Raw genomic sequence first — 26804 nt, forward strand, 5'->3', positions numbered from 1 at the left:
CAAAAAAAGTTAATTTCTTCAGTCACCAAATACATAATTGGGTTTCTGTCATCGTATTGCCTAGTAGCGATGAGATAAAAAAATGTATCACTTGTAATGGTTCTTTCGGTTCATGAGGGCTAGGATTTCCCCAATGATATATTTACTTAGTTTTGCAATTATTGATCAGCATATAAATGGCAACACAACTGAAACGTGTGTTCCTGATCAACAGTGTTCGTCATGCAATTGTAAATGGTTAAAATTCTCTGTTATAAGCAGCTCGTTATCAATGGAAACTTAAAGAAAGGAAAACTGAAAATATCCACAGTAAGGTTGACCTGTTTTGCGCAAGAATATATTCCAAACCTTTAATAAATTCATTTCAGATTTTTATATGGACGTTTTTAAACTTACATTGAACATTTAATTCAGTTGTGTTATAACCAGTTCCTACGGATCCATCGTAAAACTCAGTACCAGCGATGCACATATAAACTCCAGCGTCACTTCGTTGAACAACATTAATCACGTGGCTGAGGTCTGAGGACACGACAACGCCACCTTTCGTCCAGTTATGGTAAGCTACTCCAGGGTGGGAATCAATTTCGCAGCTCAAGGTTATATTTTCACCTTCCTTTACCTTCAGAGTTGTCCTGTCAACCTTGACTTCGGGAGAGTCTGCGGATCGAATATTATCAATTAAATAACTATTAGTGAAATCAACACTCCCCTCAGCACAATTTAGACTCTTTGTACACTGTATTGTCTGTTCACTTACATGTTTAAAATGGCCTTAACATGTCTACGACAGAATCTGTAGATCATATTACACATAATTAACAGCAACTTATATCTTCAACTTTTTCAGCATTTACATTCGATAGACTCAAACTGTATAGGAGTGGTTTAAGGCATTGAAAGCAGTCTATTGTTCAATGCATTTACTGTTAAATATAATTACTGCGTGGCTAGTTTATTTGGCGCGATTTGCCGTATATGCATGACCTGAAATAATCATCAAGATCACAGTTAAATTCACGGAACCAATATTCATCTTAGGGGTTTAGAAACCTGAAAATTGCTGTCGACGCTTGATATAGTTTTTTCAGTATCATTTTGTTTCAATTTGGCTAACGTTTTATGCATAATGACTGATTTTAATGACACAAGTTTACACAACACCATTCAGTCTCAGCTCAGCACTAAGAGCAAGTTCATTTAACTTGTCGCTGATAAACGGTTATTCATATTTTACAGATTGGTGCGACGGGTTTCGCATTTTTAGACTCACATTCAACGATGAGTTCGGTTTCATTGTATCCAGTTCCTGGCGAACCATCATAAACACATTACCAGCGATGCACACATAGATTCCGGCATGGTGTCGTTGGACATTTTCAATTACAAGACTTAAGTTTGTGGATAAGACGGCGCCACCATACATGTACGTCCAGTTGTGGTAAGTTACTTCCGGTTTAGAATCAATTTCGCAGTTTAGAGCTGCATCTTCCCTTCCTTCACTGTCACAGTTTTCTTGTCAACCTCTACGTCTGGGAAATCTGTCAATCAAAATATCGATTATACAATTGTCATTATAGCTATTTGTACGTCGTGCGTGGCATCGTTACATCCAATATGTTCCCACAGCACCATCAATCTAAAACTTATTTATTGTCTCTCTGACATGTTTTTTTTACCTCCACCTGCCATTCTGTTGGGCCACTGTTTTCACCGAAAAAACATTACATTTATACCATATGTAATTATATATATATATATATATATATATATATATATATATATATATATATATATATATATATATATATATATATATATATATATATATATATATATATAATATATATATGTGTGTGTGAATGTAAACTCCAGAGGTGGGCTCCTGAAGATCAAAATTCACATTCCTTATGATTGTAGTCATCTAATTTTGTCTTACCGCGAGATACTTAGTAATCCATAATAAAAAAAAACAGCATAATGGTTGACCCTTTCTCTACCATGGTTTGGCAAGCACAATTGTATATATATATATATATATATATATATATATGTGTGTGAATGTAAACTCCAGAGGTGGGCTCCTGAAGATCAAAATTCACATTCCTTATGATTGTAGTCATCTAATTTTGTCTTACCGCGAGATACTTAGTAATCCATAATAAAAAAAAACAGCATAATGGTTGACCCTTTCTCTACCATGGTTTGGCTAGCACAATTGTTATTAATTATGGATTAAGATTTAAATTCCCCAACCCTTATCGTTTTTACACATGGCTTTGGTGACTTCGTTGAAGATACACTCAGTCTGTTTTTGTCTCTTTTTAACCAATGTGATAATATTACAGTAGTAGTTGTAAGGATATGTCGACCATAAATACCTTCGCAAGCGCGAAAATGGTATTATAATTTATCATAAAACCTAACCTACAGCATACTTGCCACTGGCTACATTTATCTAAGAGACATACAAATCATGTAAACTATCGTTAAACCTCGGGGACACAATAAGCTCAGTATTCTCTGTCCCAAGGTTCTCATTTCATATATTTGCTTTCGAAATTCCAGTTCACATACACGTTAGCTGAATAGTCGATTCTTCTACAAGAAGCTCTTGCACATTATTTGAGAAAAGCATGTTGAGATAATCATCATCATGATTGTCTCGTTGATTTGCGGGTCATCATTCTGAACGAATAACACCAATTTCGAAACACGCTTTAAGTAAGGAAAACTGGTGTTGAAATATCACCATGAATTACTACAGCTGAAAATCTCAAGGCACCAAGAAGAAATAGCATTATAGCATAACATATTTTATCTATCTATTTATTTAACTTCCCATCTACCTATCTACCTACTTACCTTCTTACCAATCTCTCTCTCTCTCTCTCTCTCTCTCTCTCTCTCTCTCTCTCTCTCTCTCTCTCTCTCTCTCTCTCTCTCTCTCTTCTCTCCAGTATACATACATTGAACAGTGAGATTAGTGACACTGGATCCCATGCCTGTCGTTCCGTCGTAGAACACATTGCCAGCGATGCATTGATATGTGCCGGCATCCTGTCGTTGGACGTTTGCGATGGCATGGCTCAGGTCTGATGACACGACAGCGCCATCTTTCATCCAGTTGTGGTATGTTACTTCCGGGTTTGAATCAACTGTGCAAGTGAAAGTCACCTGTTCGCCTTCTTTTATCATCCAGTCTGCTTTTTCGACGCTTACATCCGGGATATCTGGGAGTCAATGGTCATATCAATAAAGTTTTGCTATACATATCTGATTAAAGTTTCTCTCGTCATAATAACAGCTCTGCTAGGTTTGAAGTGATGGTAAATAAAGTTTACATTGTTGTTCGTGTCACAGCACAATCACCCAAATATCATTAATCTCTCATCCAATCATTACAGTGATATCGGTATATGGATCACATTCAAATTATGTTTTTATCTTGATAGATCCGAAGTAGATAAACTTAATCATTCTTAAAATTATCGTATTTTTTAGTTGAACATGCTCTCACAGGTTCTGCTGGATTTTCGTCGACTCAGTTGTCTATCGCTAAGTGAAAGAACACTTTCTTGAAAGACAATAGTTGCCTACTACAAATAGCACCATTAGAACTAATTTTAGGATTGATAGAGTATTGTAGAAATGTTGGTATAATCACCAGCAAATTTAAACTTATCTATTTTTTTCCGTAGCTCAATTCATTTTACGGGTAATTTGTAAAATATTGAAAATTTCACCCGGAGACTGCCTAACACTTTTGAACAAATTGAACTATTAAAAGATCCTATTCTCCAAAATTACTTCCAAGTGTGTTAAAATAACAAAATGTCGTTCTTGACGACCTTTAAGGTGGGGTATTGTTTTACTTACACTCCACATTTACTTCAGTTTCGTTGTATCCCGTTCCCAATGTCCCATCGTAAAATTCGCTACTGGCAGTACATCTATACACTCCTGCGTCGCTTCGTTTAACATGTTCAATGACATAGTTGAAGTCTGTGGACACGACAGCGCCACCTTTCGTCCAGTTATGGTAAGCTACTTCGGGTTGAATCAATCTCACAGTTTAAAGTTGCACTTTCGCCCTCCTTCACAGTCACGGTTTTCTTCTCAACATTTACGATGGGGAAATCTGTGAATCGAATACTGGAATAGATGTACTCAACATCTGGTTCGCATTTGTTTTTTCGAAATAAATGAGCAGGGGATAATCAACATACCCTTCGACCTATCCCCCTTTTATACTATTGTACACGTTGTTTCCTCATCTCTTTATCTGTTTCACTTTATTCGGTTTGACGATTGAGCACTTGTTCACACACCATGTCTTTGCTATATGTAAACCATGTTGTGAGGCTGTAAAATAGTAATTATTCATGAACATTCCCTTCCAAACTCGCGTCCAATCATATTTCTAAGGTTAATCATTATGATCCATTTAACAGAAACATTCTTTCAGTTTGAGTTGAATTCCGTAGTACCCTTAAATATCGACAAGATATTTATTTAAAAAGCGAATGAGAAACAGAAAGCGATGGAGAGAAGGGGCGGACGTTCAGACACGGGCGTGTACTCACATTGTACATCCAAGACGAAAGAGGCAGAAGTTTCTCCTCGAGTACCATCCCAAAACACAGCCGTTGCGTAGCACGTGTACTCCCCTCGTGGCTTCTCTGAAGAGTCAACCCCAATGTTTCGTTTCCGGAAACCACTACATTGCCGTATTTCCATTGTACGCTGCTTGCAATGGGATTACCACTGACCTCACAGTGCTTGGTGAAAGGTCTGCCTTCAAGTCCAAAGTTGTCGACATCAGAAAACGCTATTTCCGGGTTATCTAAAATGGTTATTGTGCACTATTAGAGTTATATACACATGTATATCATGTAAGTGAGTGTACGTGAAAGTATTATATATATATATATATATATATATATATATATATATATATATATATATATATATATATATATAATATTAATATATACACACACACACACACACACATATAATATATATATATATAATGAAAGTATATACAGTCATATATATTATATACGTAGAATTATCAGTATTTGTTTTATTTGTGTGTATGTGTATCTCCGTCTCTTTTTATGCCAACAACAACAAAAAATTCATACTACAACAGTTTTATGCATCTCGCAATCCTAATGCAGAATGTATATGAAGGTAGGTAGATATAGGTAGGTAGGTAGGTAGGTAGGTAGGTCTACTTGGTAGATTGGTAGGTAGGTATCTGTGTATCTATGTATGATGCGTGGAAAGATTGTAAATACTTACATTGTACATCGAGAAATATCGGTAACATTGTACTGCCAGGTGTGTTATCCCAAAATGTATTCATTGCCGTACAGTTGTAGGTCCCGTGATCATCACGTGTTACAGATGTAAAATTTAACCAATCGCCTCCCTGCCCCCACAACACGACATCAACTGCAGGGTTGCTTTCCATGACGTCACAGAGGACAGCAATGCTGCTGTTGACAATAACTTGACCGGTTGGACTTATGGGTCCGTAATTAATTGGTGTTATCACAGGTTCATCTGTCGGAATGATTACCTGTAATTACTGAGTATCTTTACGCTATTTAACTTACTCATGGTTCAGCCACTGATTTAATTCGATGACCACAGATATTGTTCACTATGTCAACTAATCATGATACTGGTAATTTTTCTGGTAATTAGGGATGAGAAATGTCCAGGTTTTATTGTGATTCAACAAAAAAACGCAATTTATGTGGAGCTCCATATTCAGGTCTATTACCCACTCATCCCTTTTCTGTCTAACATGTTGTTAAAGGCCTGTGTTGGCACCAGATGGTCTCTTCAGAAAATTTACCCATCAGATTACAATTTCAATGGAAAATAAAAGGCTGTCACATCTCCATAATCCTCTTACAGACAAGAACGAAGCTGATCACAGGGATCGCGAACAGTGCCTTTAACAAGCAAAAAAACCCGTCGAGACACATATATATACTTTAAAAGCTAAAACACTTCTGCCATTTCAATTGTATAAAATGAACTTACATTGTACGTCCAAATAAAGTCGTGTGCTTGCTTTCCCCTGCGTTCCGTCCCAAAAAGTGGTGTTCACTTCACAAGTATAGTTCCCGCTGTCACTCTTGAGCGCTGACGGGATCTCAAGTTGCGACGAGGTAGAAAGTCTTCCGTCTGGAAAAGTCCATTTGTAGTCAGCTTCGGGATTAGAGTCGGCAACACAATCAGCGGTAAACGTATCTCCCTGTATAACTCTCCCTTTACTGTTATCTTGTATGCTCACATCAGGAGGGTCTGTAATAAAATGACAATAATTGCATGAAGGTATGAAATGCATACATGCATGTATGCACATACATTCGTTAAGTATGTATGTACATTGTATGTATGTATGTATGTATGTATGTATGTATGTATGTATGTATGTATGTATGTATGTATGTATGTATGTATGTATGTATGTATGTATGTATGTATGTATGTATGTATGTATGTATGTATGCATGTATGTATGTATGTATGTATGTATGTATGTATGTATGTATGTATGTATGTATGTATGTATGTATGTATGTATGTATGTATGTATGTATGTATGTATGTATGTATGTATGTATGTATGTATGTATGTATGTATGTATGTATGTATGTATGTATGTATGTATGTATGTATGTATGTATGTATGTATGTATGTGTATGTATGCATGCATACATGCATGTATGTATGTATGTATGTATGTATGTATGTATGTATGTATGTATGTATGTATGTATGTATGTATGTATGTATGTATGTATGTATGTATGTATGTATGTATGTATGTATGTATGTATGTATGTATGTATGTATGTATGTATGTATGTATGTATGTATGTATGTGTGTATGTATGTATGTATGTATGTATGTATCTAACTATCTTCTATCTATCTATGTGTATGAATTTTATTATTTATTTTTTAATTATTATATATTAAATTATTTATCTATCTATTGATTTGTTTGTTTGTTTACATCTATTTATGTTTTGACGAATATATAAAAATAGGTCATGTTACTTACATTGTACATCCATAAAAATCGAGGAATTTCCATATCCCGTTTGTCCATTGAAATACGTGTTATTGGCATGACACGTGTATCTCCCAGATTCTGACCTCTTTGAGTTTATGATAATTAGCTTTTGGTCATGGCTGATGATGTCATCATTGAAATCGGTCCAGGCAATATCCCCTTCTGGGTTGGCATCAACGTGACAGCTGGCAAGGTAAACATCGCCCTCAATCACTTTCCCGCCACTGCTGTCTTCTATCTGTACTGACGGCGAATCTGCAAAATTCGATTGTTTACTTTTGTCATTTTAAGTGGTGTATAACAGATAAGGATACTCCCTTAAACTGTGGCTCATGCCAACATTAATAATTAAAGCTAATATCTATCTTTTCCACAGTGGGTTTCCCTTTCCTTGTTCACATAATGATACTCTTTCTTCGTCGTTTCATATTGTATTTTTTATTTCTTAACACGATTGGAACTAATTTGGGATAACTTGATCTTCACGTTTTTCAAATTTCTCAAAAGTGATGGTGCCCTACAGCTGAATGTTGCAATATCACAAATTACTCATAAAAACAAGTGTAAACTTAAAAAGAAAAGCAGATGGGATTACATTTGCAGAGTAAACCGACATTGCTTCACCATCCAATTATCCAAATTAGTTCAAATCGTGGTTTCTTTGTCTATCGGCGTCAAAGACAAAAGAAAAAGGCTTTTATTACACTTACAGTATACAAGGACGTCATATAAAGCGATGCCTCGTCCAATGCTATTGTCATAGTACATATTTTCAGCCACACAAGTGTACGTCCCATTGTCACGTCTTGTGACGCTGCCAAGATTTAACACCTCACCGTCTGAATTTTTCGTCCATCTGGCTCTAACCAATACCAGGCATTCAGTGTTTTGGGGTTACCATCCTCTGTAATTTCACAGACAGCGAAGACTTCATCCCCTTCGAGAAACGGTCCCATCGTAGTGTTGATCGCAGCCACTTGTTGCGGGGTCTATCGAGATTACACGGACATGGCATAGAGGGAGATATAAAAGAGATACAATGGTAACGCCCTCCCTCAGTCGTAGAGATTTTATCTTGAAGCATACCTCACGTGGCCAAGGCGTGTGAAGGTTGGTTCAAGATCGTACGACAAGGAGAAAGGAGTAATTTTATTTCTTTAAGTTGTGCGTGACATTTTCAATTCCAATGTCAATAGCACTGAGTTAAATGACAGTTAAATATCATTTCGTGCACAGGGCCGATTGCAGCCGAAATTATGTTGTCTAAAATCACGATGTTCAACGAATGATCCGAAAAGCATTGAGCGTGTCGATTAAAGAGACACTGCTACTTGTCGCAGAGTTTATTCATTTGTTTTTACAAATCTCAACTACTAAACAAAAACAAAAATCCAAATATCCTAAAAAACAAATATCCTTGATATGCCTGGTTTGTGGAAACATAGTAACTTATTTGAAACGTGACCTTGAGGTAAATGTTGTTGTTCACTATGAATATTCCTGTTGAGTATCATTGATAGTTACGAGTTACAGCAAAAAAAGATATATATCTCACCTTAACCAAAATTCAGCAGTTTTATCGTCGCAATACCCCCCCCCCCCAAACATTTACCAGTTGATGATAATCAATGATATATTACTCATTTCACTTCGTATTTTTTTTTAAGTGTCACGCCGCAAAAGCATTGTCTACAAAACAAAATCGCAAATCTAGCTGTTTATTACAGCGACAAGTGCAACAAATGTCAGAAAAGGATACCCTAGCATAAATGTACTTACACTGCACATTCATGATGACGTCGTTCGCGCATGTCAACTGGGGCCAGAGATTTGACGAGATATTGTCGTTTTCGTATTGGCAGTTGAATACTGCTCCGTTGTCAGCCTTTTGAAGTCTCGTTGAATATTCGTTGGTTGAAGCGTTAACACGCGATATTTCGTTGGCGTTCTTCAACCATACTAGGTCACCCTGGGAGTTACCGTTGACCCGACACGTCAATGTTACATCGGTTGTGTCTGATACCACGGTGTGACCTGGGTTGACCCCACAAATTGGACCGTGTTCTGCGATTTATGAGAGTTTGACTTCGTGAGCGTTGTGAGAATTATACATAATCTAAATGACCTAAAATGACTGGTAAAATCACAGCATGGAGAAAATCAAGCAAAGTATTTGGCGCTCAGCTAAAATGATATTCTGTTTGCAAAATAAAAAGTGCAATTTATTTATTGACGAGTCAGCTTATGCCATTGGAAAGCATAGATTAACAAAATGTACACGATTGAATTAATATGTAAGAATAGGTTCCTTTAGTGTTGTTCAAATTTATCAAAAGTGATAGGCGCCCTACAGCTGAAAGATGCAATATTATATATTAACCATAAACAATTTATTCCAAAAAAAGAAATGTAGATGGACTTGGATTTGCTGATTAAAGCAGCATTACAACAATCTCCTATTCTCCAAAACTAATGCAAAATCGTGTTAACGATACATACATACATACATACATACATACATAAATACATACACACACACACACACACACACACACACACACACACACCACACACACACACACACACATACATACATACATATATATATATATATATTATATATATATATATATATATATATATATATATATATATATATATATATATATATATATATATATGCTCACTGCTTTAATAGTAGTTAGAGCACTCTGAGATTGTTGGGCAGCCTCTTGCGTAATATAAGGGGCGTTCTCTGTTGGCACTATGCTTCGCTCATAGTACGTATTGCCGTTAGAGCACTCTGGTGAGTCCATATTTTCAATCCTCAACAATGTGTAACCGTACTCCCTGTGCCCAAGTTCAGAGGTTGCCATAAAGCCTTTATGGTGATAACCGGGAGGGCACAGTGTATACATTTTGTATATATATATATATATATATATATATATATATATATATATATATATATATATATATATATATATATATTATATATATATATATATATATATATATAAGATTATTTCTATCCAAATTCGTAACAATTTCACTCTTATATTGAATTTATATGATATTATATGCACGTCTCAGTTTTAATCAATGCACAAATGAACGTGTTTTTTTTCTTTCTTCGACTAAAATGTGTTTTTATATGTTTCTTCGAAAAAGAAGAGGTTAGTTCAGTGAATGAGCATCCATGAATCATCACATACCGAGTACCAACAGCTCCGCCCTTCCGAAATCACTCGAGCCAACCAGTGTGCACTCGTAATTGCCCGCCAAAGCTGACGTCACGTTGCGCATGAGCAAATGATACTCCCCTTTCGATGTCTCACCCGAAGGTCATAGCCTAGTCGAAGTGTAGTGATGCCAATCGTGACTTCGACATACCGATCGCCCTCTTTGAACTTCCATGATGGTGTCTGGCTTCCAAGGTTATTGAAACTGCAATTAAGCTGTGCGTCCCTGCCTACGACAGTGACAGTGTCTGACGGGGTTACGTTGAAACTTGCTGAAAGTGCATCTGTAAAACAAAGATAATATATGTGTCATTGTATCATTCTTAGCACTATGAATGTCGTAGCACTTGACAAACTGAAAATATTGACCTTGTAAACACAGCGTAACTGTGTAAAATATACAGTATTATCGTACATGATATGTCAATATTACCACTTTCGTTTTGTTCAGTAAGTGTTGATATGATGGGCAATATCTTCACTCTGAACGGAACTATTTTCAGCAAGGTGCATGCGCAGAGACGATAACAAGGAAAAGCTGAGTGAATCTCCTGAAGCTTTTTTTTCATTTAATTTAGTTTCCTTGTTTTACTTCGTGTAATATCCCCTGATAACCCTTGACAAATTCATTTCTAATGCTGACAAAGATTCGGTCCGTAACGTAGTATTTGACATTATTCACTCAGAGTGTGTATTCGCCCTAGCTTGTTAACGACTATGTCAGTATTTCTGATTTTGGAGTGAAATTGCAAAAAATATTGTTGCAAACAATACAAAACTTAAATCCGTTCGATGCAGTCAGTCTACCGCTTAACCGTATGGTTTGCATCCAGAAGGACCCATCTAGTATGACGTCAAGAACAAAGAAGTCATGTAACTGATATCTTGTCCTGACCAGATCGGTTTCTCGCTTATTCCATGTCCACCTGTGTGATGTTTCTGTGTGTACATTTCAATGTGTAAGGGTTTCAGCGCACGTCGCATTATGACAGGCGTGACAAAGCTGGAGTTCTTTATGTCTAAAAGTCAGTGGGGCCATCACTTTAGCCATCCGTACCTTGACAGTTTTGACAAGCAATATATATCTACTCGTAAATTACCAGAATCAATGTTTGCTTTTATCGGCATTCTCATTATGTTCAAGTGTTTGTATAGCTATTTCCGCGTTCCTTTACCGTGACCTCACAAGACCCAGGGAAACTTTCCGCCAACATAGACGCGTCGAATGCTTCGGAAGATGGTCGCTTACTTTGAAGTCATGTTCATACATAAAACACGGGCAAAGTTCCAACAAAGTCGTCTAAAACTTTGTATGAAATTGTATTAAACAGTTTATCAACTTTGATCGCGTAGATGTTGTAAACTTTACTTCTCTTGTAAAATTACACAGACATATCTCCATATAAACTCAAACAAGCTCACATACATGGAATAGCATGGCTAATTGATGTGTACGTCATCGCTAAAAACTTAGGTATACAGATCGATAATACTATTGTTAAAATAACTTGATTACTTCTTGCTAGGATTTAACGGGATTGGAAAAAATATGGCGTAATGCCTTGTGACACAACTTGTTCAATCAATAGTCATACATAGACATACATGTACGTGGATGGTCTCATTTCCTTATGATGGATGTATCATCGTCAGATAAAATGAAATCATGCTTAAAAGTCAGCATTCGAAAAAAAAAACTGTTTTGTCGTTTTTACTTTAGGCAAAGCATTACTTTCCAACGGTTAATCAATTAAAACAAAATCACATCTTATGCCTACACGTGATAGCTTGCTAACATCATTTTTTAACGTTTCAGGTGTCACATATTTAGGTTACACTACACCTTCCTGCAGCTTGTAAACAGAAATCAGCGGACCGCACAGCAATACAATAGAGCTTATGTTACTATGCCACCACTGTTTGTCGACTGCATGAAGTTATGCATACACACATCACCTTTACATTCTTGTACGATTTCAATGAAGTCATCCTTTTAGTAAGCTACAAGCTTGAAGTGGGCGTGTCAACTAGCTATTCAAGGGTCGGAAGACGCTGCTGTTGATTGGTTTCGATAAAATTAGGACAAAGGTCACAGCTTCTTGCCCCATTTCTGTCGTAAGGTAGCACAAAAACTTCCCAACGCTCCACTTACTGTTGACTGAGGTTACTCAACACGGTGACACTGCTATATCAGATTATAATGAAAGCTGGTCGGATCATGCTCAATGTATCAGCAATTGCAATATTTTCAGGTTAAAATATCTTCAATTGGAATGAAATATTGGTTTACACGATTACTAATGAGCAAATCTTCAAATAACGTATATTGTTTTCCTGGCCCGTGTAATTTCATCAAGCAGGTGACTTGAAAGAAAATGTACCGAGATATTATCATCGTACTTGCCCATTAGTTTTTGCGATATCCTTACATTATATTGGCGGGGTTTTTCGTTAAAGATAATAGCTAACCTTCAAGGGCAGTAACTGTAACATGTATGATGTTTTCACTTTTAGTTGTATGTAAAGGTACGTGTGTATGTGTATGTGTGTGTGTGTGTGTGTGTGTGTGTGTGTGTCAGCTAGGGTTTCATCATGTCTAGATAAAGTATTTTACTTGTTTACTCATCCTATTCAAGTGTAAACTTTATTATGTGGGTCGGTGAAATTTGGTCTGGACTAAAATTCAATTGTAGTAAGTGACATTGTATTACACACGACTTACGGACGCTTATTGATAAGATGCCATGTATCAGTAGAACACGAAATCGCATTTAACTTACAAAACAAAAATACCAAAAAAAATCCTCAAAGTTAAGCTATTGGCTTTAAATGGAAAAGTTTAGGCATTCTCTCTCGTGTAATCGAGAACATGAATCAGCGGTCTGTCAGCAAAGTTTTAAACTAGAAATTTACCATTATTTATACAATTTACCATTCTTTGGGGTTCAAAATGGCTGCTATAATCTCGTCACGTCAGTGCAAGAAAGTCAAAACTGACATTTTGGCAAAAATATCTCGTGAGAATGATTTAAATGACTTATTATATTTGCTTAAATTCACAAGAACCATTATTCGTTATTCATTAGAACGTGTTCGTTATTGAGATTGTGGATTCCAGTATTAACAACTTGCCTGTTAAATTCTGAAATTTGCAATACAACCTGACTGCACTGACACGACGCGCTGAGTTCACTACACGGGAAAATAAACGATGGCTTTTAGGGAACAAACTTGCTTCTTGAAAATTAATTTGCTCCTTAGTTTTTGAAGGAGTTCCTTGAAGAATCCAGCAAGATGAATGGCTTTAGCGTTGGATTATAAAAAGCAAAACAAAACAAAGTAAATAAATAAAAACAAACAAAATTAAGCTTAAGTTACCTCTATAGCGCATGTTATCTCAAAGTGTGCAGTGAACTTTCACAGTTCACCAAGTTCAAATTGAGAGAAACGTTTTGTGACTTTTATGATTTATTCAGTATGTTTGCTACAGTTTATTGTGCAAGATTGCAAAGAATTTGAGAAACACAGTGTTCAGCTTGTCCACTCATACTTTACATGTACTGGCTGCATCGCTTTTGCTGACAAGTGAAATCCACGGTAGCCTACAATTCAAATGATATGTCGACAATAATAGTCCACATAACACGCATACTGTCTTGACAAGCTGAAGAGTGGGTGTTTCAACTTCGTAGGAGAAGTACAAGATTTGCCTGACATGTAAAACAAAGAAAAGGTCTATTGATGTTATGTACAACGAAGTTCCCTATCATGAGTAATAGCAAGTGGTTTACAATCCGAGTTTAATGAAAATTCTGACTTGATAATAACGCATTCTCCCATAATGCCAGTCATCGAAAACCATACCATAAATTCAACATTCCGAGCTCGGAGCATCCGATCAGTCATAAGAAAGACGCGCAATTTCCCAGAAGAGTCAGTAACACGCTTCAAGTATATCATATGTGGAAATTGCGTTTGGTATCACAAGGTGGAACAAGGTCCTTAAAAAATTGTGAAACCCATTGAGCTATAATCCGTAGCTAGTGTAACCCGGTATGTTGTTTTAACAGCGAGCTGATCTGACATTAAATGGCAGAAGCTTGGACATTATAATTGTTTACCCTAACTTCAGCAATTATTGTCAAAATGACCGGCCGTACTTTTTCACCAGAAGTCTTGAAGCTCCAACGTAGCAACTTTCTATCTATTTTCCGTGGAAGGGTTTTCATGTTTTGTAGAATATACGATACTGTTATATTCTCAAAGATCAAACGACTACTCGAAACAGTCTGTTCTTTTTTAATTTTACAGGGATTTCCCTTACAGCTTACGGTGACATTCATGAGCTTAGTTTGCTACGTTGAGATCGACATAATTTATGGAGAGGACAAAAAATTGAACATATTAATTTTCGTTTTGAGGACAAAAATGTAGTCACTTAACTATAAAGGTGTGGATCGATTGTCCATCTAAACGTGATATCAATATTTGCATATGTTTATATTCATTACTTAAGGAGATACATACTCGATATAAGTTTAACGACACCACGACTGCATGGACCGACATCCCCTCCCCCCTCAGTGTTGCCAAAGGACGAATGCACGTCGTAGCTAGATTTCCTACCGTTTGCTTAGCTTATTTACCTTACCAGCCTTTCAGAAGCTTGCATGTTTTACACAAGAGTTCCGGGCATTTCATAAATTACTAGGATACAACCCTTTTACTAACTTGAAAGACTTAAGTTACCTACTCAACGCTGATGATTGTGGTAAAGTACACTTACTGACTTCCTTGTGTGATAGTAGATGGCAACACAGAACACATGTGATAAAGGAAAACAGGGATCCAGTGGCAGGCATCGTTTAATCAGGATGTCTTATCCGTCCTTTCGACGCCTTCAGCTCTTTTGAAATTTGTTGTTTTTCCGCCAATGGTGTGACTGCCACTCGTACGGACAGCTGCTGTAACCGTCTTATTTTGTCGTATAGCTACAGTCACGCGAACCAGTGTGGTAGGTGAATATGGTGTGACTACTCGCAAGTGTCCTTACGTTGACCTGGTACGCGAGGACAAAGGTAAACAAATGAGCGTGTAAATTCTGCATGACGGATCTTAAACGCTTTCTTTTTTCTTGAAATGCAAATATTGTCGGTGTCGACTTTCATCTCTTCGACCAAAGGTTAAGGGTTAGCGAGAGAGGGTCTCTTAGGTAGGTAGTCAGGGAACGTGTATGTATGCGGGTCGGACATCAACACGACAATGTACGCTTTGTAAAGTTGATCCCGGCGTCGGTTCATACAACACTGTAAACAATACTCTCCGGTTTTCATTATATCAGGAAAATAATTCCATTCAATATAATTATGCTTGATGATTACAAAAAGGGACACTTTCAATACTTTCAAGGCCCGACATTACCAAAATTTGTCTTTTGCACGACAGATAGACGCAACTTTCTAAAAAGAGCACGCTGCAACTAAAGGATACACAAGTGCCATGGTGTAGCGTCACCAGTGACTTCATAGTGACGTATAGGCCAAAAAGCGGCAGTGAATGCAATCTTAAAACTGAAAAAAAAATATTCATTTTGAACTGTTGTCAAAGTTGAGTCTCCTTGGGGGTCTGAATATAAATCGAGGGCAATGTAACGGACCTCCTTTGTTACTCATTCCTACACGACTTTCAAAACAGCTGGTATAAATGATGTTATTTCGAAGCGGGCGTCAAAGGCGACATCGACAGCGTAACTAAGCTACGTATGAGTTATGTTAATAAAATTGAAGGTAGACTAAACGTACGGAAGTGACACGTGATGGTTTGTCAAGGTGTCGGTTATAAAAAAAAACACTTCTTGTGACATACGTGCTTCGGATGATTACTTCAAGAGCTACATGATATACCCGTTTCATTTTACATCTATTGTTTGATTGAATCCACGCCCTCGTGTTATTGTTTACAAATACTCGCTTCGACAACCTGTCGAAATGTCACTCTCTCTCAGACTCGCTGTCGCTGTTACGTCGCTACTTACATTCTCAGCATACCAAGAGACATTGGAGAAACTATATCTTCGTTGATGGCGAGTGTTGGCTTGTCCAGCGTCTCGTAAATATACTACGTGGACTCGCAGACGATCGTGGACCCTGAGTCAATGTTAGCCTATGCTGCGAAAAGATCCACAGTTCCTCAACACAAGACCAGCTGCTGAGTATACAATCCCCAAGCCAAGCCGAGACTAAATGTCATGGAGAGAAAGAGAGACGGACAAACTGCTCTACAAACTCTTTTTCTAAGGAGTATACCAATGAATACGATGACATTTTGCTGCGTTACTTACAAAATACAAACACTTCACTCGTATACGACGTGATATTCAACAAGCTTCGCGCTATAACCTCTAATGGTTTGGAGATAAAATGCATGCGATATCAAAGAAAAATTCATAGCTATATGCGTCCGTTTTTCAGAAGAGCAATAGGGATCCACGTCGCGGATTAACATACATGATGACGTCACATGTTAACCCCCAGAACACGCAAAGCAATATACCTTTTTGAACAAAGAATGAGGCGGAAGTCTAGGTGTAAGAAGGCCAACACTGTGATGTTAATCATGATAATTTACATCGAAAAGAGAGCGCAATCCTATCACCAGAAAAAAAATTAGGTTGAAAAAAAATATGTTTCTAGGTAAAGTTTGTAACCATTTCGGAATGAGACTTGAATAGTCTGGACGGCCTGCCGTCGGCTTGGATCGTGTATCATCGCGTGATCGCATGCGATTTTGTTACATTTTTTCAGTTTATTTTCTCATATATAAAAAAAAAACGTCAACACAGATAATCAACAACGAGTTTAGTATACACTCGATCTCATTACAAGGTAACTCAAAAGGGTAGTTCATCAAACTGAAGGGCTCCCCCAGCGGTGAGAAAGACAGACAGAGAGACAGACAGGGAAACAGAGAGACGGAAAGAGACAGACTGAGACAGACAGACATACAGACAGAGAGTCCAAATGCCAAACAGAAGTCAAGGGCTTTGTCACAGGTGATTCCAACAAATCTCACATCATTTACACTGTGAAGTTATATCCTTACCCGAGATGATTTCAACTTCAAGTCGATAACTCATGTTTCTGTGATTCTTTGATTGAAGAACGCTACCGGAGAAGACAAGAAGCGTCTGCTTCATGAATTCGAGTTGATGAAAACTATTGGTTGGCACAAACACATCTTGCCACTGGTTGGATGTTGTACCGAAACAGGTTAGATTTAGCTTCCTATGCCATCAAGACACTCATTAAACTATACATCTTTAGGTAAATATAGCGCAATATTGTTGGGCAATCAGTGGCGCCCGCGCGTTGTATTTACGTCTGGCATATCTTAATATGTCATGATCCTGTGAACGTAAAATCTTCAGCATTTCTCTCACTGTATGTCTTTATTCTTTGTCTGTAACGTTTACTAAAAATGAGATTTACATGCTGTTTACTATAAGTATATGGAAATCGGCAACTTGCAGGTTCAGTATTTGAGAATGACTAGCGGCCGAATACTCGGCGTTGGAGAAAAGCCACCGTACCGACAAGCGGCGACATCATCATCTTCGATAGACAAGTCGCAAATGCTGTCATCTGTCATCGAAGAAGGTTACCCCCGTATTCGTGTAAATTATAGAACTTATTTGATGTTGGATATAACTACCGTAACCCCGTGTGTTTTGGTACAGCGTTCGAACAAAGTCTTTAATAATATAATCGCTGAGTGATTCAAACCATGCAGAGGCGTACATACTGTAAGATACTTAAAACAAGTGAATATCTAAATTTTCCTGCCATAAAGAGACAAAAACTGGCTAGCTGAGTAGAAAAGGACGTACTTCAATGAACCTTAAGCAGACGTTGGTGAGTGATAAAGCCCACAAAGGAAATTGAGACTGACGTAATCAATGTGACTGCTTAGAGAAAATGCACATGTAATTTAGGAGCATGGTGAATATTCAAAAGCAACATAAAGTCGATTATGCTATCTAATTAAAAGTGGTTCGTCTGCTGCTCGCATATACAGATGTGGTAAATATGACTATCTCTTCTACAGAGTGTTGTCATGGAGATCTCGGGCGTGATATATTTTGTTAAATGGTGGCAGAATTTGTAAATTGACAGGCTTTGGGCGTGTTTTACGAGGTCATAGGTTGATGAGAAATCACTTAATATGTAAATTTTCACAATTACTAAGCATATTTGAGCAGTTCCGTTATAAAGCGCGGTTTCTGCGTTTTCCATCATAGGGTTCCCTATTTGTACGACGGATGGCACAAAAGTTAATCCGGTCACTTAAATTTGATGCTTGGTCATTTGGCGTGGCGGGATGGGAGATAGTAATAATGGGTTCGCTCAACAATAATGTTCATATTGCAATAATACAATTGCAACACCGTTACTTGTTGCGTTGTCTTATAACAATGAGTCAATTATTTTCGTTTATGTACAATTGGCCATTTGCGTTTGACACTTTAAAACAAACGATCAATTTCAAGCACATGCTAATTATGCCACGTCTAGTGGTGTATTCATTTGTATTTTTCTTTTGTAACACAAATTTCAGGGCATAATCCATACCATGTAATGTCTGATAAAGAGGTTATAGCAACAAGGAGGTTAGATGAACTAGCCAAAGAACTGCGATTGGGATCTGTTAATTAATAACACTACCTTTTTGAAAAAAAAAGATTTTGCTTGGTTTTTCTGTTGTACTGTCGTTGTTCCTATGTACAATGATAAAAAATGAGGATGCAATATTGAAAATAGTGTATTTTTTTCAGTCTTCTGTGCGAGGCCACATGATCGATCCACGTAAAATCTAATAGGAACATGGTGAAGAATCCGGTTAGAGAGCAAACTGCATGAAAACGGAGAACTGGTCACCAACATCTATGACGACAAGGAGAACTGAATACGTCAGACTGATCCTTGGAATTCGACTGAGTGAGTGACATCGAAATATCAAACAATGTGATATATCAGTGAAGACGCTGGCATATCTGTGGACTTGACTTGATATATCAGTGAAGACGCTGGCGTCTCATAAAAGTGAGGCACTTCGCCTTTTATGAGACAATGAACTTGACTTGTGGCATTAAGGAGCAAATTGTCATAATAATTTTCTATTAGAAATAGAGAAGTAGCGTTGACATGTCAAGGGATTTAGTACAGTATTCACAGTAAGTCCTGGTCGATCAAACACCGAAGGAGTTAACTGTTGTCTTAAAGAGCCGGAGAAAGAAGTTGCTTATCTATACACAAATGCACCGTTACATAATTTGCAGATGTTTAACCTCAGCTTTAAATAAATCCCCGTCGTTTAAGAGTGCCAACAGTATTTGTGTCAATAGCCGTGTATTCATAGACTTGAAACGTGTCCACATTTTGATAAAATCTTAAATGGATACACTTAGGTCTCCTTCTCGTACACATAGCAGCTTGATTTCACTGACAGTGTAATTGTTGAGAGTCGTAGCTTCCAGAACAAGCACGAGCAAGGTTAATAATTGCATAACATTGCGGAAGATATAAACGGAACAGTGGAAATCAAAATATTTAACCAGCAAATGGAGCTTGATCTTTATTCACAAATAAACACACACGCAAAAAGCGCAAAGCTGTCGCTATTTCAGATTTGTTCATCGGGCAGTGCAAACCACTATAAAATTTTGAAAAGACCATAAATCGCACATACTACTCAATATAATTAATTTAGTAGGGTTTAGATAGCACTTTACTGAGAACAACTTGTTTGATTTGGTAGGAGCTTTCGAAGACAACAGTCTCCTCTGTCAGATGCAAATGTTGAATGAATAAAAGCGAAAAGCAAAGAATACTCAAAACTGTTGTCTTCGAAAGCTCATCCTAATTCATTACAGTTGATCTCAGTAAGTGATACCTAAACCTAGTAAATTACCAATTTAGGTCAACACGGCTATGTGTTACGTATCTATCAATATAATTAACTAAGTAATGTAATGACTTACTAATGCCTTGACAATGCTGAATGAGCTGAAAGTGACACAATCATGTAACAAAACAACACATTTTAGTCCATACAAAGGATAATAAATCGCTAATATTACAAAACAGTGACTGATACATCAAATTAACTAATCAAGTGATCATTTGAGAATTACAAGCATGTTTTACATGCAATATTTCTTATTATATCATACCAACATATCGATGGCGATTTAGAGTGTGCTTTATTGCTTAAATGCAGTATCATTTTTCAAATGAACCTACGCAGTTATTTCTATCTGTGTAAAATATGACATTTGCAGTATTTTGACTTCGTTAATGGAGGTCGTCGCTATTTGCACTATTACGCTTACATAAATGGAAATCAACACACTGAATGCAATCCTATTACTCTTCATACTTGACCATCACACCGAAGAGTTCACAGTATCACTGGTATATGTTTTCTGTCCAAAAGAAAATATGTAAGAATAATTGAAATAATGGCAACGCGCTTTAAGAAATATAAGTGAAATGAATATTTACTTTAGCCAAAGACATGAATCAGCTTCGATGTTAATTTCAAGTACGTTCTAAAGGTAGCGACATACCAAATACACACTTTCAGATTCTCTCTGTTATAGAACTTCCGACCCAACTCAAGTATATATTTCCTAAAGGTCCTGACATCGGGCAATCAAACCGAGCACAGAACACAGTCATTGCTTCGATACTAGTCACGTGACAGGCCTTCTGATGAACGTTCAGAAATCGGCTTTTCTTCCCTTTAGCGAATACGATGCACGATTTTCGGTTCAATTTTACCATTGGCAAGCCTTGGTAATATCCTTCAAATCCGTGTCTGGGATTTCCTGTCGTATGCCATTTTGTTATGCACTATTGAAGGTGTTGGACTAAGGTGCTTTTCATTGAAATGTAATTGTCGCTTTATAATTTGAATGGAGACTCGGAGAAAAATTCGCAGACACACATTTGAAGGATATTACTGAGGCTTATCAATGCATAATTTTCAACGGGAAGTCTTGAAGTGCTTTGCTAAAGGGAGTAAAAACCGATTTTGGAAGGTTTAGATGAAATAAAAAAAAAATGTTTCAAAAGAAGTGACACCAACTCTAAACCGCTAGCTACATACCTTGACCTATATTTCCATCATTCGATGACCTGTCCTTCTCTAATATAACCATATCAAACGCATCATTGGTTTCGCCACTGCAAGGATAAGTTATTGTGCATTGGGTTTGCATGGACATGATGCACATAAAGATCCATTAGCTGTAACTTTGGTCACTGTTTAAAATTTTGTTTGTTCTGTGTATATCTGCAGTTTCTGGTTTGAATCCCTGAACCATGGAAAACATTCTTAATATTTAGCTCAAATATACCCTATATGAGTATAATCTGCATTGTTATTGTTTAAATTGTGTATTCATGTCCGAACTAGAATACATTTATCAACAATTACAATGGCCATTCACATATACAGGCTGTGTTGGCAAGCAAGACACCGGGCATTGGTCATGATGATTGGATTATAGTAAAATTCTGTAGTTGATACGTTGAAACAGAGGAGTGAAAAATTAGTCAAAAGTTACAGCTAATGTCCCTTTAACATTAGACAAGAAAACACAGAGAAGAAAAAATAAAGCTAAACTGCATGGTATCTTGGACAAGCTACATCCGCAGATATAGACAATCTAAGACGAGCTAGAACAAACAAAGTGTTCAATTTTCTTTACGTGTTTAAAATTTTCTCGGTCTGTCCATAGGATAGTCTGTTGAATAAATCCAAATCGTCACAACCTTCATGTAGTGTTCAAGAAGTCACAGTGGCATTACGGATGTGCATGTTGTGTTATACAACTTATTTTTATGCAGACTATAATTAACATCACCTATAATTGTAAAGCATGTAGCTCGTATACAAGACCTAAACATTTCTTTAAATAGGACACAGCAAGACCATCGAGTTTCGAAGAAAAATATGGTGAAAGTTTACATGCATTGTCTATATCATTCCAATGTATTACAACTGAATTCCTACAGTAAGAAACTCAATGACTCCAAATATATCCAATTCAATTATACTTTATTTCTCGCTCAGCATATGCGGATATAAAACAAATTCAAGACAAAAAGCAATCATTTTATCAATGATATTAAATTTCGTACAGTAGAGATACAACAAGCTTACCTGGTGAAATTACCGAGCGCTGAAAAAGATGAAAAGACTCCTAATTCAATCTCTTTTGACAAATTCTCTCTCTCGCTTCTCTCTCCTCCTCTCTCTCTCTCTCTCTGTTTATTTAATGCAATAAGACTTATCGCCCTCCCAAACTAACAACATTAGCCCATTTTCAATTTTTCTTCCATAACCTTATTCATTATCATATACCCATGCCCATATTGCTACATCCTAGTGATGTTCAACGTAAAATATCAGCCATGATATTTCACGGTAAACGTCGAGATATGCACGATGAACGTCATCAGTTTTAGAGTTTTCCCGAACTACATTAGCAGTTTGTTGGTAAACAACGTAAACAACAAAATGGCTGCCGCTCCCCGCCTGCGAAGCGATATCACCGACGTAAAAACTTGAAGGGCTTCGAGGAACACGGGTATTTCTGGTTGAAAAATACGGAAATATCACGTTGAGTCTTGAAATGTTTTCCCATGGTATTTTTTCCGTCAAGTTCTAGCAAACATTCTGCCGTTCGCACGGCGCCGGCACTGTGTACGGTCTCTACCGAACGGGTAGTGAGTGCGTGGCGTGACAGCGATGTCGCGCGCGCGACGAATGTTGACATGGCAACTCTAAAGGTAAACTAACAAAATGGCGTCCCCTCTCCGCGCGAGCTCTGTGCCGTATGACGATCGAAATCAGGATAGATTTAAAGCTGAGCAGTTTTTGATCGGTTACAGTTGTAATAGCATATTGCACCTTAAAATGTTCCTTCTGTATGACGATTTTTGTATCCCGGTGTCTTTCTTCTTGGGTTTCATTGAAATATGGACGACTTGCAGCGTGATGTTGACATCTTCGTCGTATACTTTATGAATGAAGCGTGTTCACATAAACATTCTGATATTTATGCGCAAGGCGTAATAAAGTAAAGCCTCAAAATTAAAGGTTTTTCGTTCTATTAGTAAAAACTCCCTGAAAATTATGGGTATGGGTATATGATAAATCGGTCATTACCAAATATCGCCTGTTCCTTGTGTCGTATCAGCATGAGTGTCATTTGTGCTGCGTCAGACACTCGACTTCGTCTTGTGTCTGACGCAGCACAAATGACACTCATGCTGATACGACACAGGAACAGGCGATATTGGGTAATAACCTCTAATTATTTAATGTACAATATTTTATGTTCATAAAGCTTTTGTACGTACCAAGTTCTTGGGGTCTGTATTTTCCTCGATTTCTCCATTCAGTTATTTTTTTGATGATAACGCAGAACATAATGAAAAGAAACAGACCCCCAACAGTAACAGCAATAATTACAGTCTTATTGGCAGCTGGATCGTCCTTATCTGTTGTCACGAAGAAGCAGAAGAAAGGGAAAAAGCATAAGCAATGGTGGATGAAATCAGACATTTGTCGAATGTTATTCGATTCAGAAAGAGAACGTTACAGATCGGTGCCAGAAACACGCATGAATTTAGACAAATTTTTTGTGACGAGAATGAGTACGCAGATACCGGGGGAGACCAACGCTGGAGACAAAGTAGTTCTGGAAAGAAAATATGCATTCAAAAAACAGAAAGAAATCCTTAACACGAATTATGCATTAAAAACCATGAAAACATATAAGAACCAGATATGAACTGTTTCACAACAGTAGTGAGCTTCACAGAATGTTGGATATCCAGTAAATAGACTAGAAAATTTTAGCATTCACTCAAAGAACAACTTGACTAATATAGCCCCTGAATGGAAGAGATGACTTTGAGTTTGACAAAATTACAAACTTAGTTATCAAGCATTGAGATTGACTGCTGATGACTCGACATGTATTGACATTTATCAGACACTACTGGACGCATGAAATAATACACTATGACATGAATTACTGCTTAACTGTTATGTAGTTGTGTAAAACAATTGTACCTTTGACCTGTCTCATTTTAAGTGACAAACAACGAGCAAGGAAATGTTACGCAACATTTGCACACCTCAGGATAATCACTAACCAAACACAAGAATAAAGACAGACATTCTGACAGCAGTTCAATTGAGCACACGACGCAGAGTAGAAGACAGACTTCTGATAAGACTAGACGTGTATATGGTCTCATGCCAGCCTAACTACCGGTATCTCTGACGAAGATTTATTGTACTGTTTTTCAATATTCCTGTCAATAAACCTAATTCATACCAATATAATCGACACCCGTAATGAGGTAGCAGATTTAATCAACTTTCGCACAGTACTCTCAAAGTTAAATCACTAATTACAAAACTTTATTGAATATGTAAATGAGTTAATTATTAACTTGACACGCCCAATGCTTTTCAGTACAATTAATTATTTATAAGATCAATATCTGTGGCAAGTTTCATCAAATGTAATGCTGTGATTTTGGAGCAATATCACTAATTGCAAAGTTCGTTAAATATGCAAATGAACCCTTAATTAACTTCACACAACTCAATGCTTTACACCTCAGTTAGATATCTGTCCGATCAGTATCTGCAGTAGATTTCATCACATTATGTGCAGTTATTTCGGAGTTATATGACTAATTACAAAACTTCATAAAATATGCAAATGAGCTATTTATTAACTTGATACTGTCAAATGCTTGTCAGTACAATTAGATATTTATCAGATCAATATCTGTACCTTATTTCACTGACTTGGGCGCCGTGATTTCAGAGTTATATACCTAATTACAAAGTTCATTAAATATGCAAATGAACCCTTAATTAACTTGACACTGCTAAGTGCTTTACACCACAGTTAATTATTAGTCGATCAGTCTGTGAAGCAGAATTCATCACATTTGGTGCAGTTATATTAGAGTTATATGAGTAATTACAAAACCTCATAAGATATGCAAATGAGCTATTTATTAACTTAACACTGGCTAATGCATCTAAGAATCATTAGATATATATCAGATCAATATTTGTTGCACATATCATCAAGTTTGGTGCAGGAATTACAGAGTTATGTCACTGATAACAAAAGTTCGTTAAATATGCAAATGAGCAGATGATTGACATAACTCTCACAGTATCATCATAATGTTCTTAGATTCTGTGAAAAGTTTCATGAAAGTTTGTGCAGTATTTCTTGATATATGTCTACACTGCCATTATCGTCTCCATGGGGAAACCATTGTACGGAAAAAATGATATTGCATAACTTCATTAATATGCAAGCCAAATCTAATCAGTTCTGGCAAGTAGCATATGGTACCTGTGTACCAAATCTGACTTGAATTTGTTCAGGCTTTTATGAGTTATCGTGTAAACAGACAGACAGAAAACACACACACACACATTAACACACACACAGACAGACAGACAGACATCGCTATGATATTAGCCCACGTGTGAACACGTGAGCTAAAAAGGAACCAAGTGTCGATTTGCAATAGGAATATTGATAGGTCCATAATTTTAAATTTGCACGAGCATTTTTTTTTTCAATAAGCAAAGAAAGTTATTCTCTTTTGAGTATACTTAAGCTTACAGTTCACATTGACTTTGATTGTGTCACTTCGTCCATCGTAGTCTTTGCTGTCGTTGAACGACGCCCAGGCAACACAGTAGTAGCTACCAGCAGACCATCTTTTGATGTCAACGATATCAAATTCGTGATTTGTCACTCCGCTGTGATCTTCAGTCCAACCAACCTCGAAGACACCGGTAACGTTGGACAAGTAAAGAGACATCTTGTACGGATCAGGGATTCCATCTTCTACCGTGCAACGTATCGTGATGAAATCATTCTCGGAAACGGGTCCCGAAGGTCCTTCAATTCTTACGACTGGTGGATCTATGTCGTGAAGATATAGCAAACAAAGTATGCAACATTGTGTTTAAAATGGAAATGAATAACTAACTAACTCACTCACTCACTCACTAACTAACTAACTAACTAACTAACTAACTAACCAACTAACTAAATAGATAAATAAATAAATAATAAACAAGTAATATATATATATATATATATATATATATATATATATATATATATATATATATTATATATATATATATATATATATATATATATATATGACATAATTCTATATAAACAAAGCGTGGAAACTAATACCGGGAAGAAATTTCTAAAAACGGTTTAGGAACATTTTCCAAAGGATCCAGCACCTTCAGCGACGTTTGGATGTTAAATGTGACGTCAGGATTTGTCTATTCGAAAAATCTGTACATCCGACTTCATTG

At 36.9% G+C, this 26804-nt stretch overlaps 1 protein-coding gene across 1 annotated transcript; it reads right to left on the reverse strand.

Annotated features, from left to right (window-relative positions):
- Positions 1-1476: 1476 nt before the first annotated feature.
- On the reverse strand, positions 1477-8063 carry LOC139129034 (B-cell receptor CD22-like). Its single transcript, XM_070694706.1, has 8 exons — positions 8006-8063; positions 7096-7362; positions 6064-6327; positions 5311-5574; positions 4766-4846; positions 3880-4047; positions 2970-3233; positions 1477-1541 (listed from the first exon to the last, which is right to left on the reverse strand). Exons 1-8 carry the CDS (start codon positions 8061-8063, stop codon positions 1477-1479), a joined length of 1431 nt encoding a protein of 476 aa, XP_070550807.1.
- Positions 8064-26804: the final 18741 nt, after the last annotated feature.

Source organism: Ptychodera flava, unplaced genomic scaffold (assembly GCF_041260155.1).
Source record: "Ptychodera flava strain L36383 unplaced genomic scaffold, AS_Pfla_20210202 Scaffold_86__1_contigs__length_474469_pilon, whole genome shotgun sequence".
In the NCBI taxonomy this organism is placed as follows: domain Eukaryota; kingdom Metazoa; phylum Hemichordata; class Enteropneusta; family Ptychoderidae; genus Ptychodera; species Ptychodera flava.